Raw genomic sequence first — 22,350 nt, 5'->3', positions numbered from 1 at the left:
TTCTCTAGTATACTATATATCGGCAAGATTATGGGGGCACGGCCCCTTGGGTTTCTACGGCCATGTTTGTAGCACCCGGTATCGTAATTAATGTTGTGTACTTGAATAAGAAAAACGTACATTAACCTGAGGACATTATACACATTGTACACTTACACAAAATAAGAGGTTCGGAAACTTGGACCTTGTACACGCGGTTAAAGTTTAAGGGGAATTACACAAGACAAAGATATAGAAACTGAAGACGATATATAACCAATGAAAGTTTGAAGACTTACACAAGACAAGGGTATATCTGGAAAACTGAGGACCTTTAACACAAGGTAAAAGTTTGGGGACTTACACATGGTAAGGGTACCTACAGAAACTGAGGACTTTATACACAAGGTAAAAGTTTGGGGACTTACACATGATAAGGGTACCTACAGAAACTGAGGACTTTATACACAAGGTAAAAGTTTGGGGACTTACACACGAGGAGGGGGATAGAAACGGGGGACCTTATACGCACGGTAAAAGTTTGGGGACTTACATATGGTAAGGGTACCTACAGAAACTGAGGACTTTATACACAAATAAAAGTTTGGGGACTGACACAAAATAAGGGTATAGAAACTAAGGACCTTATACACACGGTAAAAGTTTGAGGACTTACACAAGATAAAGATAAAAATAGAAATTGAGGACTTACACAAGATAAGGGTATATGTAGAAACTGAGGACCTTATACACATGGTAAAAGTTTGGGGACTTAAACATGGTAAAGGTGCCTACAGAAACTGAGGACTGCATACACAAAGTAAAAGTTTGGGGACCTACACAAGGGTAGAGAAACTGAGGACCTTATACACACGGTAAAATGTTGAGGACTTACACAAGATAAGGGTATAAATAGAAATTGAGGACTTACACAAGATAAGGGTATATTTAGAAACTGAGGACCTTATACACATGGTAAAAGTTTGGGGACTTAAACAAGAGAAGGATTTATATAGAAACTAAGGACCTTATACACAGGGTAAAAGTTTGGGGACTTACATTAAATAATATGGTTTAAACAGAAACCGCAGACCTTATTTACACTGATAAATTTGGGTACTTGAAAATAATAAACTTATATTCAATTTAGGACATATTACAGTACATGCACTTGATAAAAGTACAGTAAAATGGGAATCTCATACAAGGATATGGTTATTAATTAAAATTTGGAGACTTAATCAAACTTAATTGCACCTTTTTTACTTTAAGTATGTGATACTTTGGAATTTTTTCATGTAAAATCAAATCATAGTAAAACTTCCTACAACACCTTCAATGTTTGCTACACACGTCATGCAAGGCTTGTGAAGCACTGTTCAATCATGCGAGTTCCTTCTATGCAAAGTATGTATTTACATAGTGATAGATCTGCTGCAAAAACTTCACCCTGGGACAGTGCTAACTATGACTCAAATACAGAGCGTATATCATATTTATTCCTCTTTTAGATCCATGAGCTACAAATTGACTGCATGTCCCTTATTCACACCAGACACCATTCTCCCGGACCTGCTAACATACTGAGGTATTAAGTTATTGACTGAAAAAAAAGTACTGAACCATTCCGTCAATACAAACAGTTTAAGTAAAATGGCCTATGGGTATCATGTTTAAATCTTATGACTTAAATGTTGTCTGATCTACTAACCAACAAAATGTTTAAATTTAGGTAAAAAATCAAAATTTATTATCAAATTAATTTCACAAATTCAATTGATCAAATTCTATTACAGTTTGAGTTGTAAATACATTATCTAATACTTCTGATGTTCATTCAAGTCAGTTGTGTTCGTAGATACTCGACCTTCAACATAGCATGAAAACAAACATTTATTACAATACTATAAAAAGTAAATTTCCAAAATACCTCCAGACAAATTTTTTCTTGAAAATACATGTGTTAAAGAATCTGACTTTAAACTCATCATCATTCATACAATTGTCATCATTTCATTTCAGATATAAAATTATATCACATGACCAACTGATCAATATTACATGTACATGTAATATGCAAATTAACATATTCTCTGCATTTTGATTAAACAATGTGCCCATGGGCCACAATGCTCACCTGAGTAATTATGACCATTCTTGTTTTTAATCAGAAGATTTTCCCCCCTACATATTCCTATGAAAAACTTTTATTTGATTACTCATTGTAGCCCAGAAGGTAGGGGGGGGTGTCATGACTAGAGCAAACTTGAATCTATGCTTACCATAGGATGCTTCTATATAAATATAATTAATCATTACTTTTTTATTCATGGGGAAAATAGTTTTAAAGAATTTTGCTATGTATTCCTGTGTAAAAAATTTGACTGCCCATAGTTGTCCCACCCTACCTCAGGGCCACAATTGGACCAATTGATTCTACACTACCTGAGGATAACTCCATATAAAATGAATTATCATGGCTATGCTGTTCTTGAGAAATAGATTTTAAGGATTTCCCCTATGTATTCCTAGGTATTAATTGTTCATAATGGCCCCACCCTACTCTCAGGGGTCATGATTTGAACAAACTTGAATCTACACTACCTGACGATGCTTCCATATAAATGTGACTGATTATGACTCTGCTGTTCTTAAGAAGAAGATTTTAAAGATTTTTCCTATGTATTCCTATGTAAAACTTTGATTGCCCATAATGGCTCCACCAATACCCCGGGGTCATGATTTGAATAAATTGAATTTACACTTTGTCAGAAAGCTTTCATTTAAGTTTCATCTTTACTGACCCAAAGGTTCTTGAGAAGAAGATTTTTGAATGACAACACTCAATTTTACTTTTTCTTAGTTATTTTCCCTTGAAAGACGGTGTGGCCCTTCATTTGCACAAACTTGAATTCCTAATTTGTGCCAAGTCTGGTTGAAACTGGCCTAGTGGTTCTGGAGAAGAAGATGATATTGTAAAAAGTTAACAATGACTGATTGATAGATTGATTGTATGTTGTTTTACATCCCGTTTGAGATTTTCAGTCATATAGAGACCTCACCATATACCAGCGAAGGGCTTCAAATTTAGACCTTTACTCGGAACTTAGGGCCATCGAGCAGTGAGGGATCTTTATCATGCCAACACCTGCCATGACACGGAACCTCAGTTTTTAAGGTCTCATCTGAAAGACCTGAAACTATTATTTTAATGTGTTGAGCACTTGGCCATGGAACAGTTGCTACCTATTTCTTATTGACTCAGGTCAAGTCGCAGCAGGGATTCGAACATCCGACCTTCCGGTCACAACAACGACAGACAACAGACAAATTTTGATCAGAAAGGCTCACTTGAGCCTTTGGCTCATATGAGCTAAAAAGCTGCAATTTGTCAAAATCTATTTTGATAATGATTCAACAAATTCTTTTATGTACAATTTATGTAAATTGTAAGAACTGTAAACAAAAATATCATTTTTCATTCAGATACCATCAATTCTAGTGAACAATCAAAGTAGTATCAAAATCAACATTTTCTGTTTTTTAATTAGATTGTAGACTTGGTCTCTTACATTTCTCCAAGTTCTTTTTGAAAGGTTTTTATCTTTTTTTCAAAACATTTGTTACATCATTTTCCCCAGGTACCTTCAACATGGTAATAAAGTGTGAAAAATGTTTGTGACTGGAGTTCATTTCAGATGAAGTCCATGGCTTTTTCTGTAACTTCTGTCGCTTGGATGAAGACTCATCCATTTCTCTGGAGCATCCGCTATCAGATACTGCCTCCCTCTTCCCTAAAATCAAGTTTTCAGACTATAATTTTGGTTGGTAGTATGGTATGTGTATAGATAATGCAAATTGCTCAGAAAGTGGTACATCATGACTGGCTAAATATTTTGAGAAGAGTGAAGTGATTTTTATCATATGAATGCGATTTTGGAGAGTGATTGTTTACATATTTATGTGTACTGGTAATAAATACTTTCATTAATTGAATGGTCTGTGTACTTGAGTGGTTAACTATGTACAAAGTTATATACTTTGTTCTACTAGGAATTTAATCTCAGCTCCCCCATCTCCATTCAGAAGACTTTTGTGTGAAGTACAATGTCTTTCATACTGGCAAAGTTCACTCAATGCAAATAACTTGTGTCCTGAACTAAACCTTGCTCTATTCTTGAGTATAATCATCCTGATTGCCATTCACAAACTCCATTTCAAGTCTTGAGAACTACACATTTCCATGTATGTAGTACATGTTGGGCTTATGCTTACAATACCAAGTAAAGAAACTTGATGCTCAAAATTTTTCATGCAGTGTGTATACAGTACCTGGAGTCACAGTTTGGAAATTCTGGTTGTCTTGACTGTCATCTATTTCCTCCTCACTCTGATCCTCATCATCCACACAAGAACTGGCATCAATATCCTTTACTTCCTCTGGAAAAAATTGCAACTTAATTTTAAAAACACAAATATTTAAACCAGAATAGAAAGTGCCATTTTATGATAGGCACACATATTCATAGGTCAAAACCTTTGTAATGTGAGGTATGAGCCTCCACCTTTTTGTTTTAAGTTTGTACAATTATCATAGACCTTGGATCCCTGATTTTATGGCATTAGTAATGAAAAACAAGAGGTACTGTGAGCAATGCTCACTAAGAATACCCCCCGCTTACCCCAATCTCCCAAAGGGTGTTGGTAATAGGTATAAACTACCGCTTTTCTGAGTGTAAAAAAGAAATGGCATGACAAACCGAACCATATTGCTACTTCGATGTCCAGTGCGCTTGACCTTTGACCTTTTGACCCCAAATTCGCTAGGGAACATCTTCATCCCATGGGTAGTCCATATGTATGATATGGTGACTGTAGGTGGAAAGGATAACGCTTTAGAGCCCGGAAACTATATTGCTACTTTGATGTCCAGTGCACTTGACCTTTGACCTTTTGACCCCAAAATCGCTAGGGAACATCTTCATCCCATGGGTAGTACATATATATGATATGGGGACTGTAGGTGGAAAGGATAACGCTTTAGAGCCCGGAAACCATATTGCTACTTCGATATCCAGTGCGCTTGACCTTTGACCCCAAAATCGATAGGGAACATCTTCATCCCATGGGTAGTCCATATATATGATATGGTGACGGTAGGTGGAAAGGATAATGCTTTACAGCCCGGAAACCATTGCGTCTACAGACAGACGGACAACCCGATTCCAGTATACCCCCCACAACTTGTTGTGGGGGGGGGGGGGTATAATAATATTAATTTTTACAGTTAGTACTGCCAAGATAAAAGAAATGCTCTGGTCATAATTCTACATTAAAACACTGTAAGTATAGACAGTATACATATCAAACTTCCACAGGGTGAATAAATACATGTACAGTAAAACATCCCTATAGCAAAATACCAAGGACTGACCATTTTGCTCTCATAAACGTAATTTATATTGTTAAGTTGTCAACATGGTTTACAACGAAACGGAATGAAAATCACTTTGCTTTAACATGTTTAATGACCCTCTCTACACTGAACACTAATTTCAGGGTACTTTTGTGTAGTTCGACCGATCCACCATTTGATATAAAATAGAATAATTTGCAATCTGCATTCTATTACATAATTTATAAAGATTAATTCAAGCATTCTAAACACCATATTAGTCCATGATAGAGTAATTAAAAACTTAATTTGCATGTATTTTTCCCATTTGAGTTAGCAAAATTTGCCATTTCAGCAAGTTTGTTTACATATGCTAAAGTCATAGCCTAACGTAGCAAGAAATGAGGTATTTCATTGGATGACAAGAATGAACCAATTACATCACTTTGGAATGTAATGGTTTGGACCATATATATTTGCCTGGATAGGTCAGTTGGTAGAGCACCTGCACTAGTGATGCAGGAGTCTCAGTTCGATACCTGGTCCTGACATACATTTTCTCCTTTCTTAGTACTGGAAATTCCCAATCTATTTTAGTCTAAAGTAGAAAAACTATGTGAAACCCACTTTTTGTTTAACACAAGGTAGTAAACAATAGATTGTCCATCTAACCAACAGTTCTGACACACTGTAGAGCACCAATTTTTTTTGACACCTTATTTTTGCAAGAAAGTCATATGGTATTTATTAGCAAGACAAAATTTTTATAGAAATCTGTATATTGTTGAAAATAATCCTTAACATTAAAAATACATGTAAGCAGACAGTCTCAAGTCATTACATAAAAATAAAGCTCTAAAGAAAAAGAAGTGATTTGCAGCAGTAGTGAAACAGTGAAAATTTCATACCAGCATAAAATATATTCTAAAGAAAGCTATTAAATTAGGGTTTGTTTAGGTAACCATAAACAAATATATACACTTTTCGTTATAGGTCCAGCAAATTTGCTGTATGTATAAACACTCTACATTGACCATTTCACAACTTCTGAGCTTATGTATTCATTCAAGTTTCATATAATAAGTTAGAAAAAGATGAACTCTAAGATGAAATTCAGTAAATTGCTTCAAAACTGTTGTACTCGGGTTGTAACCATAGTCTTAAGTTAGCATATTGAAGATAGATAAATTATAAATTTGCTTTTCTCTGAGTGTTAAGTTCAATAAAAAATTCTGGTGATAAGTTTCAACAAAACAAGAACATAATGCACAAAAATAAGACCTTTCCATGGATTTGCATTTTTTGCACTTCTATTGGATCTACAGATAAAAGAGTCGTGCAATCGATATCTTATTTTTGATTCAGCTAACATGAAATATAGCATTGCAAATGAGCTGAAATTAGATTGAATCATTGTCGGAAACCCACAGTTGATTACGCTTCGTTCCTCTCTCCATCACCTGTGGGTCCATTAATTCCTACTCGCTCATTCTCATGAATAATTAATGAGACAATTTGATTGGGCGCTCATAGAAAACCCTAAGCGATTTGTCCAATTAAAAAGACAATTTCATCCCAATTTCGGTATAGAATTGTTGTGGTAGCAAAATTAAGTTAGTGCTACCTTTAAAAACAGAAGAGTTCCATTACTATAACGATTACTTTGATTGGACGATATTTTACAATATTTATTCATTAGAACGAGCGAGTAGGAATGAATGGACCCCCGGGTGATGGAGAGAGGAACGAAGTGTAATCAACCGTGGGTTTCCGACGATGAGATTGAATATTTACATGTGTATATTCATCCACTTAAAATCACACATACACACATAAAAAAAACAAGCATGCAAATATGGCTTCATTACCTTTCTTCTCCAAGGATACATGTTACCAGGCCCATAATCATACAACAGTTCTGTATCTGGAGGTATTGGTTTTAGAGAGTAAAAGCAAATAACTGGCTTCTCATCTATCTCAATGACTTTTGGCTTACAATTTGGATGAAGATGATCATCGTTTAACAGGCGTCCAAACGAACCGTCTTCCTGTGAAGCATCAACCCTTAATAAAAAAAAATTGCACCATAAAATTCAGCCTAGCTTGCATGACTATGATTTTGTCACTGGAAAATGTTGATGCTGCTAAATAATATCATAAAGGCAAGATTTCTGGAGCTACAATTCACTTGTACATGTTGTATGAACTACATGTAAATTATAAATACATTTGTATTTGAAATGATTTGAAAACAGGATGCAACTTGGAAAAAAATCTTGCAGATTATTTTGCACAAATACTACAAATAAAAATATGGTTTTCAAACCTGTCTTTGCCCTGAGTAACCGAAAGTAGCAAACTTGTGACGAGATCAACAGTTTTAGACATAGTCTGACATTCTTATGTACTCATGAAGATTTCATATAAAATTTTGAAAATCTTTTTTAATACTGTACAATAAAAATAAGACTTTTCTTGTTTTTTTTTTTAATTTAAGATAAATTTCAATAATTCTAAGGACCATTAGCTTTTGTATTGTACGTATGGTTCAAAAGCTGATGTTCAAGGTGTCGCATTCCAAACACCAGCTACCTACATATAACTTGTATGCAATTTTTTTCACTAAAAGAACTTTAATTCTATGAGGAAACCCTACTTGTATACATAATATTGCTTGACTACCTTATGAATTTCACCTCAGTAGAAGACCGATAGGATTAGTTTATTGGACATGAAACTTGTGAAGTTGATATCAAATAGACATAAATTAGGATGTAAAAGTTCAAGTTTTTGACCTGCTTAAGGCAAGGTTTACGACATTTTGATATGTGGCGAACAAAGTCATGTTGCATATCAGTATGTTCAGTAGGAATTTATCTTTTAAAAATTGACTTGTTAAAAAAAATCGCCCGTGTCGTTTTTTGACCAGATGGGCTTATTTTTGTGATGTTTCTTTGTACAAAAGGGAATACTAGTGGTATAAAAACTACACGAGGCAAACTTATGGGGTAAAAAGCTGGTAGAATTTTTGAAAAGAGCATTATCTATAAGATTATCCTAATTGGTAGAAAAATGTTATTTTAAAACTAAAAAAATAGCACTTTTTATATCCTGAATAAAATTTAAATTGGTTATTGTCATGGCAACAAAAAATGTATATTGAGCAGCTTTATAAGGTCTGCGTCAGAAAAAAAATTACTTTAAACATAATATTTGGACCATAAATATTTGTCTTTGAGGATACTATTCATAAACAATGATCGATTATAACAGCATCAAATTAAATCCTGCTTTCCCTACTGAGCAAGATTCGCAGAGATTACATGGTCACAACATAATTTTAATGGTTCAAATTAACCGTAGCGCATACTACATATGTATATATAAAAATCAGAGCTCCAGATAATTTTTTACCACAAAGAGTATTTACCCCCTGATTTTCAAATCAATGGGTATTTTGCTTTTGAGAAAAAGTCATAAGAGTATTTTGTTAATTTACTGATTATCTGCTGTTTGCCACTAATACAGAATTTGATCACTTAGTCTAAATATAACCAGATATCATATGACTGAGTGTCTGGCATATCAAAATTTAATACCTAAACAATTTTCAAAATCCCAATGACAATGAATCTCAAATACATTTATGAATTAACATTTAACGGAGAAGGTTTTTGGTAAGAATTTTTAGCTGGTTATCATTTATATTGCACTATTTCATTAAAGAGTTTGGGTCCCTAATTCCCATATTTGTTTTCCTGTACATTTTGTTTTTTTTAATTGCATTCATGAAGGCAAGCAATTATCATATAATGTGATTACAAACACACATAAGACACTACCCCAAAATTTAGTTAAATTTGACTTAAATTGTGTTTACTTGAACTTGATTAAGTTAAACAATTACATTGTATTTTATGAAATGTAAATTACTTTGCTGGTACAGTAGCAAAGGAATTTTGGGAAGGTTTCACACAAAAATTTGCTTGATAATTAATGTATAGATTTCAGTTTGAATTTCCTGTTCTTACACGATTGTCTATATTGAGCTCGCTTTGCAAGCGGCACGTTGCACCTTGCTACGCTTGCTATTATTATATGTTCATGCTTTTTACAGTGAATAAAGCTCATATTATATTTATATCCTTTTCATATCAACAATTGTGACATCACAAGGGTTTTAATGTAAACAATGTAATTGATAAAGTCACATGAAGTGGATTCGAATATCTAACAGTATAAAACACAAACTAAAACACCGTGTAAATATGGAATAGCTGAATAATGAATTTTACCCTAAAAAGTAATCCAGATAAAGACGAAAATTCAGCTCATTTTCTCAACGTTTTTCTCCATTCGAATTTACACACCATGCTGACATTAAGAACTCTCGGGATTGTTCATAGTGAATTCACTGAGTTCGAGTAACGCCCGTGTTTATCTTGCTACATTGTCAATACATGGAAACGAATTCTTTTGTTAAACTGGGTCCGTAGGACAATATCATTTTAACGATAGAATGTTCCATCTATCTTCTTGCATGCCCTCAAGGGCCTAAATTTGGTCTCAATAAATCTTATCTTATTGTACCAGGACAAGGCATTTCATATATGCCTGATTGTTTTCATTGAAAAATATTCTTATATTTGTTATTCATAATATATTATACAATATGGCGTACTATGGGCACAGCATTAATTGCATCTTATTGCTGAAAATGGACACTAACATAGACATGACCTAATCTGTGAATTTTTTATTTTATAATTTTTATTTCCTCCATTGTACAGATTTTTGCTGACCTCATCAATGGGTGCAGATTTATCTATCATGCCCGAATAAAAGTTCATTTAAATGTAAATATCTCTTACTACATAACTTCACCAATCTTTCACAAGAAATTACCCATACCTTCACCTTGCCTGTCAGCTGTCAAGGAAAATACGCGGGTATTAAAATGAAAGTTGAATGGGGAGGTGAATACCGATCCCGACCAGAATCAAGACGAAGAAAATCAGAAATTTTACAATAAAATTTTACAATAATAGGGGGGAAATCGAGGCGGGCGGGGATGAGAATCTATCATTTTTTTTTATCATGGTCTAACAGATCTATGGCGATTGACAAGAAATTGCACGGATGTAAGAGAGTATAAACAAGATTACAACACTGCAGAATGACAAGAAATCAAACACTCGATGCGCATTTTCAACATCCATAATATGCCTTGTAACCTCAATCAGCTGTTTACAGTGGTTTACACAGGAACTTGGACCTACGTTAGATACCACCACACAAAAAGAAATCCAGAGAAAATTTAAATTTTTAGGACTTATGAAGTATTCTTTTAACATTAGTTTGAAAATAGTTAATCTTTAAGAGCATTATTTAGTTAATCTAGAGCATTTTTAATATAATATTATAAGTATAATCTAACATTAATAAATGTATGTTACCATTTAATATGCATCATGCAGCTTATCATAATCATCCCGACCGTGTGGTCCCAAGAATAATTATGAGAAAAAGAATTCTATATGTCAGAACTTGGAATTTTTTCCGGTTTGAGAGAGTTTGTTAAAATATTAGCGTTTTGTTAATAATGTTATGAAATGGCAGACAATTAATATTAACACACAGTTTTAGGCTAGTGAGACCACAATGAGATATTATTCATTTATTAATCTTAGGAATTGTGTAGAATAAAAGAAAAAAAGGAAAACAAATGGTTGTAGCTATATTATTTATAATTTATATCAGTGATTTGATCACTTTTTAAATCATTGAATGCATTGCTGCAGCACTAGCATCCCTAGTATAAACAACATGAAAACATTTATTACAATTATTTTAGTCTTAAGCAATAGAAAACAAGTGCGTTTTAATGTAACAATGAAATACGTTGATGTTTTATTAAGTAAATCCTTTTTGGATTTTCTTATTTTAGAGCTCTGTGTTTTCTGAAACAAAATGTGCTGAAAATTAATGAAAATTTGCGGTATAAAAATGAAAAAAAAAAAATCAAAAAAAAAAAAAAAAAAATAATCGGATATTGGCATAATATTTTGTGACCTTATGTGACCTTTGTATATATGATATCCCATAACTTAAAATCAATATTCATTTCATAACAGGGATGGCAACAGGTTTCTAATGATGAATTATTGCATCATTCTTAGGAACACCACAAACAAAGAGCAAAGAGAGGTCTGATCCTATCTTGTCCTTTTGTTTGGTAGTGCCCCCCTTCCCCCAGGAAAAAGACCCCCCCCCTTCCCCACTGAAATTGCTTTCTAAGGTCCTGATAAGGTCTACAAATTTTAAACACAAGTCAAAATGACACGTTCTATTCTAAGCATGCGTAACAATAAGTGAGAGGAAGGACTATATATAGTAATATGTAGATGAATTAAAGAAGAAAAGGGGGGATTGACTCCGATCTCAAGTTTGGCTTCAAAAACCTACATTACGTGTACTATTTTCCCGTATCTCCAATTAACGGGGACCAAATTCATTTATTATATTACTTAAAAAATCTCATATTGCTATGACACATATGTGTGCACATTCATATCGTTTATTAGTTGAATTCTAAAATATTGTGAAATGAATACAGCTTCCCGGAGTTTGAAATGCGTTCAAAACATACATTGGATTGCGCGGTCGGTTTTTGGTTTTCACTTGTAATTTATATGCTTAAATACAGATAATTTATATAGAAGGTTCTCTCGGCTATATATTAGCATATCTATTATGATATCACATGACTTCGTTGATCACCTGACGGTCATTTATAATTTGTTTGAAGTGTTTCACATAAATCGCTTTAAAATACCGCAGCAAATTTAACAATTATTTTTAACTTTATGTTTGATAAATGAACTCACCGTATCCTTGTGTACCGAAATGTGCTTGGGAAAAATGGTAGTATTACTTGCGTACAAAATACATATATTTCATGAAGAGTTCAACTTACCGACACACTAACCTACACATTTGAGGGTAATCTGTATTGAAAAAAGCCATCATACATTTAACTAAGCAAGATTCGGGTAGAGAACAAACCCCTCTTACGATTTCCGTAAAAGATCTCAAATGAATCCTTATAAATTGCCTGCGCTAGACTCTTTTATAAACACATCATAAATTTACCTCTTACCACTTGTATAAATCAGAGTATATTTCAAAAGTATATTTTTCGAAAGCAGTTTAAACACGCTGAATTTCAATCAAGGGTAATGAAACAAACTATTTTAAAATATTCGCACATATAAGATATTAAAATACAATTCAGACACGTGGATTTTGCAATAGCGTTCTGACATCTTATTGTCAGTTTGAAATAAGGTCTACAGTTTTTGACACTCTCCCCGTCATAACAGCTCAAGTTTGCAGTGACTTGACGTCATTTTCCATTATGATGTCATATATTGGTAGTTCGGAGAAGTAAAGGCATAAAGTGCACTGTGATATTCTATAAGGGACCCGCGTAGTATACATTGTGTACTATTTGAAGGGAACATATTAACCAATATGTCTGTCTTTTCATTTCAATTGAATTTCTAATATGCAGCAATCGTCAATGACCCCCCCCCCCTCACACTTTAAAATAAGATATAAGATTCTTCACATCATATTTCATCAAACAAGTAACAAAACATACCCTTTTCCAGCGTTTCTTTGATATAGAAAGAATCCTTATTGAAAGAATCCAGAATTTCCTGTCCAGCCTTTCTGCGTCTTCTTTTTGTCATGTTTGTTGACTCCCGCCTCAAAACATTTATACTTCCGTTCTCTTTACACATGCGCATGCGCATATCACATGTGTGTATCGTCAGAGGTGCGTAAACGAAGATGGCAACTTCAATCCACACAGTATCTGTGTAATCATGTGTTTGATGAAACCCCGAAAGTGGGACACGTTATTTTTTTTTATTTTTCTAGAAAGTAGACATGTTATTTATTTGTTTTGAACGATAAAAAAGATTGGGGACCTAAGTCAAGTCCCCAAACTTTTTGAGGCCCCCATTTTAAGACTTGCGTATCTGTAGCAGGTCCCCAATATGGCAGAATCACACACACACACACACACACACACACACACACACACACACACACACACACACACACATATATACACGACTCACTACACCGTCAACGTAACGAGGCCTAAATACACATGTAAACACTGAGCCAAAGTAAGACCTAGGCTTGCTTTGTATAATAATGTCAATGTGTATGTCTCAAACAAAATATCTATCAATTCAACATAGAAAAATGGAATTATACTGGCCTGAAATAATTTCCACTGATGTCGTATCGCACAGCAAATACTACGCCAATACTTGTGCATCGAAGATGACCTTGACGAGGGGATTATAAATGCACACCATCAGCGCTGAGGAAATCTAGGGAGCTCCAGAATTCTCTGTGACGCCAGGAATGAGTCCCTTGCCTAGCTTCAAGCTCCCGTTTCAAGTTAATGTTGATTTCAATCACCTTCTCATTGAAACCTGGTGGCACGACTGAAGGTCGACGACGAAACAACTGGCTTACGATTACTACCCGAATGCCTATGCTTTCCCGCAAATAGTTTGCAATGGACACAATATTGCGAGATAGTTCGCCACTGCTATACTGGTGCAAGTCATTTTTCCCGATATGTAGGAAGAATATGTCGGGAATCGCAGAGAAATTCAAGTACATGTACATGTAGTCAGCCTATTGTGTAAAATGCACGAGCTTCATGGCGCCCGCGCCCGAATAGAAACATTGAATCGATCACCGTCCAAATAAAGTTTTCCAGTGCAGAAAAATCCTTCATATACTGTCCAACCCGTCGAATAAAGGAATGTCCAATCAAACATACATTCAGTCTATTACCCTCCGTCATCTCCGAAGGCACGAATTTCAATTTAAACAAGCAACAGTCTAAAAACATATCATATAGGCCTAGCCTAACTCACGTTTCGTACGAGAGGAACCACTTCAGAACGATCCCCCAATGTCGTAATATATATATAATCACAAACACAGTGAATAAAATTCCAGTATCAAATTAATTTTCTTTGTGTACACAAATACTTGAGCAGTCTTTGCACTCCAAGCAAACAAAGAGGAATGACCAAAGCGTCCTAACGGCGCGCTGTGATAGATCATCCATGCAATAGGCTAAGTAAGGGGCCCTAAAACAAAACATTACATCATCTTAAGTTTGCCTGATCGGAAATTTGCACCCAAGACAGCGACGATATGAAACATACCAATATGAGGCATCCCAAAAAGGGGGGTCTCAAACAGAAAAAATTCCATACCCAACATCCATCAAACGTGAAAGAAACAAATTTAACATGTTATACAAAACATATACATTTACCATATTTTACTTATCCAAAATATACACAATAGAACATACACAATTAACACGTTACATAAAAGTCATTATCTACCATAATTACCTATATGATCCTGTTCATTTTCAACTGAGACCACAGCAGGTGATTCAATATTGCGTCGAAAATTGGCTTCTTTGTCTATACACAGCAATTTTTCAGTTGGTTGATTCTCACCTGCATCTTTGTGTTCATCTGTTCCGTTACAAGTGGAAAATGAAATTGGGTTATGTACATCCGAGTATAACCTACAAAAAAAATCAACAATATCAAAACTTTTTATTATATCAAAAATATATGAACAGGAAACAACATAGTCAACTGATATATACAAGTCAGTTCACTTATGTGTTTATCACTACCTACCCGTCTGTTTACTGTATAGATATATTTATTTATATATATACAACATTATGTACCAAGGAATATTTTACAGTTTTACCTAAAAGGATTTGGTATTGGAGAAAAATTGAACATGTATATGTAATTGCATGTTGTTGAATCTGACAATGCATTACAAGAGTTAGAAAATCATCAGGTGTACAATAATCACGCAAATAACCAATTCTAGCATTAATATCACCAAACAAACATACATACTTGGTATTATTAACAATATTCAGAATTTCTTGTTCGATATCTAAAAACAGTCAGGGGAAGAATGTCCACTTCCTTCAGGTGGTGTATATACAACCCCACAAATAACATCTACAACCCCACAAATAACATATACAACCCCACATATAACATATACAACCCCACATAACAACTACAGCCCCACAAATAACATATACAACCCCACAGATAACATATACAACCCCACATATAACATATACAACACCACATAACAACTACAGCCCCACAGATAACATATACAACCCCACAAATAACATATAGAACCCCACAAATAACATATACAACCCCACAGATAACATATACAAACCCACAAATAACATCTACAACCCCACAAATAACATATAGAACCCCACAAATAACATATACAACCCCACAGATAACATATACAACCCCACATAACATATACAACACCACATAACAACTACAGCCCCACAGATAACATATACAACCCCACAAATAACATATACAACCCCACATAACAACTACAGCCCCACAGATAACATATACATCCCTACAAATAACATATACAACCCTACAAAGAACATTCTTAGTTGTAATAACAAATAATTTGCTTCAGTTGAAACAGAAAATAAATTTCCAATCAGTTTTTATAATTTTACATGACAACATTGTCCTTTATACTATCATAATTCCATCTGATCTTGTCTTCGATATTTTGTGTCTGATTTTCATAAAGATTTCAAAGCCGTAAAATGGATGAAGTTTAGCCAAAACGGCGTAAAACCTCAACCAATCAATCAATCAATAAATTAACCAAACCGTATACAGTGTGCTTTAGTCACCTATACACACAGATTGCGAAGTAAATACCCAAGAATGTAACGAGGAAATCGAGTATGAAATCGGGAATAGCGAGTATATGTTTACATGGGCCGTGTCTGTGGTAATGTTATTCCTTTAAACATTGGTAATTATTGGGGTTGTTTTATAGTATTTAAACTGTGCGATCAATATTTGCTTTTTTGGATTAACAAAACCATGGTACTTATTACATCATTGGCAACAAGACCTACTACCATGAGTCTATTTCATTATCTTTATAAAATAAATTTGAAAGATAAATTTTAACGCAAACAATACAAAAATGTAATGTTAAACAGCATACAATCACCTCCTGTATATAGCTACAGTGTATATTGTAAGACAATAGGCAGGAATATCATTGTCCAACATGTAAGCATTGCAAACACTATTTTCTATGGCCGTTTCCTATATGTGTAATAGGTTGCTTAATAGAAAATATCATAATTTAAAATTTCTCCAGTAGTTTATTCATTTTGTTGAACTATCTACATTTGTATGTGCAACGAGAGGTAACTCTACTTATGATCGATATCATACAATTGGCGGGTAGGAAAACATTGCGACACTGTTAAATCCTTCAACGAGCTGTTTCTGTGTATATCACCAGCTGTTATGCAGCAACCCATTCAAGACATAACTATGTGTGAATTACTCGGGGTGATACTTTACACATACAATATACTATAAATATAATCTATTTCACTCTTCTGTATTATTTTATCAGAAAAAAATATGATTCATGTTTTAGATTGGCATTTAACTTATGCTAAAAAATATATACTGATAATGGATATTAGTTTGCAAATATAACCTGTCATTGGATCGAATGTTTTCTGTATTGTTTCATACCAATATTCTGTTTATTCTTCACATTCCCTGGCCTGGAGGTTATAAAACTTTTCCTATACTCATACTCAAACTCAGTCATGTTTCATGGGTACAATTCTGAACAAACACCCAGCATGCTCCAAATATTTCGAACATGTACTCCATTTGAGTATGATAATGATTTTATAAAAGTTTTATAGCCTTCACTTTTGAGTATGAGTTTAGAGCACAGAGTTTGAGCTTGAGTATGAAAACGTGTTCACAAAGTTTTATAACTTCCGGGCCTGATTTTGCTGCAGACCCTTGCGTTTCCTAATCAAGTAATATGACTCGCGGAGAGTGTGATCTGTCATAAGGAAATGCTTACTTCTCCTACTGGCTCCTGTCCCGGTCTCTGGTGTGTCCAGGCGTCTGTACTTGCCCCACTCTCTGTTTTGTATTCTTTAAACAACTTATGAGATTAATCACCTTTCGTTATTTTTACCCTTTCATATCCCAATATTTCTATTGTGTTTCTTTAATAGATGAAAATGCAACAATTTGAAATCTGCATTAGCTCCTCCGAAGAATATCTAGGGTAAGACGCGCATTTATTCCTATAAAACGACCTTTTATATACGCTGTTTGTTCATTTCCTATTTGTTTATATATAATCTTCTGTAACCTTTTTGCAAAAATGAAAGCTATAATCTTATAGTCCGCGTTAGTGAGATACCCTCGGGTGATAACCCTATTCAAACCTGACAAATTGTGATGTCTCCTTGCTAAACAGCCCACAATCGTATATTGTAGATGTGTCAAAGAGGTATATACTGTATGTATCAAATACTTATTTAAGAAAATCATGATAAGGGTATATATTATATATATAGGGTTTCCATGCTTATGCTGAGGGTGACATTGGTCTTAATGGGTATATTAACTGAACTGTATGCAAAAGAAACCACACAGGACTTCATCAGTAAATACAACAAGTACAACACCGTCTGTCGAGGAATGGGGTACGAAACAACTTGTAAAGGAAGAAACCATGGTATGTATGTAATTATATATAGAAGAACAAATACATTAGCATATATCTGTATTTTGTTCGTTTGAATTCCTGATTAAAAATTAAACATGTGTTATTAATATAAGTCAATGAAAATTTTTACTTTGAGCCATTGTATGTGTCTAAATGTTTTAAACACTGCTAACTCTGTCTATAAACAGGGGCCATAGCTTTCCATGCACGAATGTCCTCCAATCTACAAAATTGCGGTACCAGTGTTGTTGTATTTGGGAGAGTAACTCTAAACTCTGGATCCGCCTATAACGGTAAAACAGGGATATTCACAGCACCACGAGATGGCATTTACTCCTTCACATGGACTATTTTGACGACGCCTGGATCATATTTTAACACAGAAACTGTCATCAATGGAAATGTAGTTGGTTACAATCTTGCTAACGGTAAAGTTAGCAGTTCCCATTACGAGTCTTCCTCCACAACAGCAGTGATTAGAATGAAGAAGAAAGACAAGGTCTGGATAAGGACATATGGCGGGAATGGGAAAATGCACATACTGACTGCTTGTCATTCTCTGGGTTTCAATAGTAAATATAGAAGTGCTTGAGAAAAATAAAGCAATCAAACATTTTGTCTCATATTTGAATTCATATATTATAGAGAGGCCTAAACATCAATCAATGCATTGGCGGATCTAGAGCGCGGTTACGTGGGTTGCATCTCTCTATGGTGGTATAAGTTTTAAAAAGTCATTGTTAGCGATTTTGAGGTCGTTATTGTATATGCACGGAGACCCTAGCGGAAGATTTTGCAGGCCAAAAATCATAAAAATTGATTTCATTTTATTATCAAAATCATATGTGTATGATAGTAAACAGTTTTTGAAAAGTTTTTTTTTCAATGAAAGGTGAAGATAACGAACCGTGATCAATAATATTAATCCCGAAATGCTGGTGCAGTCGTTTGCTTAGTTCCGGATCACATTTTCATTAACGATTGCTAGCGGTATAATCCACGAAGATACTGTAGATGAGGAAGATCAGAAGTTACTAAAATGAAAAATAAATAAACATTTTTGAAAATCGTGGTAAATATCACCGACCTTGGCATTTTCCATAACCGTGTTCATAGGTCAATTCCGAATCACACTGCCAGTTCCAAATGACGGGGATATTTGAAACGACTGCAGGCCGATTCGAACTTTCACTGACCCGATCCGACTTTCAATCGGTCCGAAACTTTAAATCAGTACGTGCGTATGTTTATTTCGCTTAATATATACCTAGTTTTTGTTGAAATAAAATCAAATCAAACACTAGTTTAAATTAATCTTTACATTATTGACGTTATTTATATTGAACAATATTCAAAGCTTCACATTTAGGCATTGGCAGAGCCAAAACGGCGACATTCAAAATTATCTTAATCAACATCAATTATTATCTTTCTCTGAGTGTGTTTATGGCCTAACGTTATATTTACCCGGGATAACAATCCTTCGGCATTTTCTTGTGGAGTTAGCGAGGTTGGGAAGAAAAAATAATACAGTCATAGACGTATATGGATATGCTTAAAATTGAATTGACTACATACATGCAAGGTGAAGATAACGAACAGTAATCAATCTCAGCATACTTTTTAAATATCAATTTCAAGATGTAAATCTAGATGCAATACATAGTATATTTACTGTCCCAATTTTCTCATTCTAAAATGTATTTACGGGGGGGGGGGGGGGTTATCCATTTTGTTAATCAGGAAAAAAAAAGTTTATAAAAACACGATTGCTACACGTAGCCATGTCCCCCACCGCAGCAAAAAAGTTGAAGCACAAAAGTCCCATAACTCCTGTAAAATTTGTGGAATCAATATGACGGTTCAATATGATCAACTACATATGGTGACTAACACTCCTACAAAATATGAGCAAAATCCGTTGAGCGGTTTCAGAGGAGTTACGTCCACAAAGTGTTCCTATAGTGTAGCATGTATAAATTCAACAAAGTTCCACAACTCCTGTAAAATTGTCGAATCAAAATGGCAGTGTAATATGATCAACTACACATGGTGACTAACAATCCTACAAAATATGAACAAAATCCATTGGACGGTTTCTGAGGAATTGCGTCCACAAAGTCAAGTGGGACGGACGGACAGACGGACGCACGGACACCGGTATTTCTATATCCCCTTTTGCATTGCGGTAGGGGACAAAAATGTTTGCGTATTATATCTGACACTGCTTCTATAAATCCAACAGTGCATTTAATATAAACCGAGATATTGCTCAAAGTTTAAAACTAACTTCAACAAGTCGTGTATGACAGTACAGTGTAGTTGACACGACTGATCCGGAATTGGACACACAGATGGTGTGTCTTTGGTAAGGCATCTCAACTACAATAATACACTCATTAAATAAATATTTATTGACGCTTTTACTGAAAGATACATCAAAGATTTGTCTTATGTACAATCGTCAGATTGTCAGCTTTGGTACAGGAACCACAATTCTTATACATGTACTCAAATTAGAGACTGTTATGTTCCTTTAAGATATATTTTTGATAATTCCTTTTCAGACCTCATGTGTTCAACCTCAAAATGTTCTGCAAAATATTGCAAAACTTGTGATATACTGATCACTAGAAATTCATTTAGTAGTAATCTAACTGGACGTAGTTTCTGTACCAAAACGTTTGATAATCTGACTTGTAAATCTTCTAACGTTGTCTACGCCATTGAGTGTAACCTGTGTGTCTTAATTTATGTGGGAGAAACCAATGGTTCACTTAATAAAAGAATATCGGGGCACATATTTCAAATTACTAGCATTTTAATGCACCGGGCCACTCCATCTTGTCCATGAGGGTAAGGATTTTAGAAAAAATTTACCATCACCTAAACAATCCAACATTAAGCACCCCGTTTCGTAGACAACGTGTAGATCACTGGATCAGGACCCTAGGCACTTCATTTCCATATGGATGCAATGATAATGTATATGATGTGGGAAATTTGACTAGTCCACAAGGAAATAACGTGAATGTGATGGGACTCTTTCCCAATACCCAAAGACGAAAACGCAGTCATGGACATCGTTCATATAAAAGACCAAGTATAAATGATGTCACGTTGGATTCACTTTTGCCTTACGTCAACAGACAATTAGGTCCACATCATATTAGTACAAAACTTTACTCTATTCCATTGAGGGTTTTACATACGTTATTTGAAGAAGCTGTGGCTAGTCTACACTTGGATTTTTCAACACCTGAATATAGACCGAACTCGATGATTATGGATGTTGCCTACCACAGACTTTATAACCCAGCACGGACCATGGATGATATTCCTTCCAAATCATGCCGCCAGTTCCTTAAGCTCAAATTTACAAACAAAGGAATAGATGCCGTCAACATAAGCAACATTCTTCGTCATAAAAGGGTTCAGTCGTGTATTCCAACTTATTTCAAGTTCAAGTCTACACCCTGTATTTCCTACAGCTATAGTTCTACTATTGCATCCAAACTTTTTAATTATAAACAAACTTTGCAGTGCCTAGATATAGACCATCTTATACGTAATCCACCAACATGTTCTTGTTCTTCTTTCAACTATAGTCCATCTGGACATGTCATTACTGGTGATGTTGATATAGTTGAAAATGAGGACCTCAAATCACTTATTCTAAAAGGTCCTAAATACAGAGAACCTCGGTCTTTTAATTGGCGACAGAACTTCATCTCTATTATGAATTCTGTCGAAGATTATGTCAGACGATGGGCTAAATATGAAAAAGAAGAACTTGATACATTGTCAGAATGGGTTAAAAGCATAAGAGGGATATTAAAATCCCGCATTAGACATATGAAAACACAAGTACGTACCATCTATCCTTCTGTGTTTAGTAAACCAGAAGTGATAAAAGAATTAAATAGGTTACATGAGGAATATGTTTTGGTTCCAGCTGACAAAGCTAGTAGCAACATTGTCTTTGTTTGTAAGGTTCATTATTACAACTGTATTTTAAACGAACTTGGCATTAATTCCACTTTTGGTAATCATACTTATACTCCAACTGTCCTTTCAAAAGATGAAATTCTTCAAAACCATGCTTCAGTTTTAGACACATTTAATATCCCAGTCAATGGGTCGAATGAATATGAGTTACCGTACCTATACAGGATTCCTAAACTACATAACAACCCTTACAAACAAAGATACATTGCTGGATCCAGTAAGTGCTCTACCAAGCCCCATCTTTGCTCCTCATGAAAATATTA

General features: G+C 34.6%; 1 protein-coding gene and 1 long non-coding RNA gene across 3 annotated transcripts; one reads left to right on the top strand and one right to left on the bottom strand.

The window, feature by feature from the left end:
• Positions 1-1,458: 1,458 nt before the first annotated feature.
• On the bottom strand, positions 1,459-13,061 carry LOC125677069 (uncharacterized). 2 transcript variants are annotated; one of them, XR_008801807.1, is made up of 4 exons: positions 13,038-13,061; positions 7,243-7,438; positions 4,312-4,419; positions 1,459-3,773 (listed from the first exon to the last, which is right to left on the bottom strand). It is a non-coding gene; the product is annotated as an uncharacterized LOC125677069 (long non-coding RNA). The 2 variants fall into 2 exon arrangements; XR_008801806.1 differs by lacking the exon at positions 13,038-13,061 and adding an exon at positions 10,286-10,395.
• Positions 13,062-17,852: 4,791 nt separating this feature from the next.
• LOC130053279 (heavy metal-binding protein HIP-like) lies at positions 17,853-18,697 on the top strand. Its single transcript, XM_056160206.1, has 2 exons — positions 17,853-18,088; positions 18,268-18,697. The coding sequence occupies exons 1-2, from the start codon at positions 17,935-17,937 to the stop codon at positions 18,669-18,671; spliced, it is 558 nt and encodes a 185-aa protein (XP_056016181.1). The 5' UTR covers positions 17,853-17,934; the 3' UTR covers positions 18,672-18,697.
• The last annotated feature ends 3,653 nt before the right edge of the window (positions 18,698-22,350 follow it).

Source organism: Ostrea edulis, chromosome 3 (genome assembly GCF_947568905.1).
Source record: "Ostrea edulis chromosome 3, xbOstEdul1.1, whole genome shotgun sequence".
Classification (NCBI taxonomy): domain Eukaryota; kingdom Metazoa; phylum Mollusca; class Bivalvia; order Ostreida; family Ostreidae; genus Ostrea; species Ostrea edulis.
Note: the sequence above shows the minus strand (reverse complement) of the source record. Positions and strands in the feature narration are given on the sequence as shown.

Bases quoted from the DNA above. Each gene is read 5' to 3' on its own strand.
- LOC130053279 (XM_056160206.1), top strand. From the start codon at position 17,935: ATGCTTATGCTGAGGGTGACATTGGTCTTAATGGGTATATTAACTGAA. The intron at 18,089-18,267 runs GTATGTATGTAA...GTCTATAAACAG, and splicing joins TTGTAAAGGAAGAAACCATG to GGGCCATAGCTTTCCATGCA.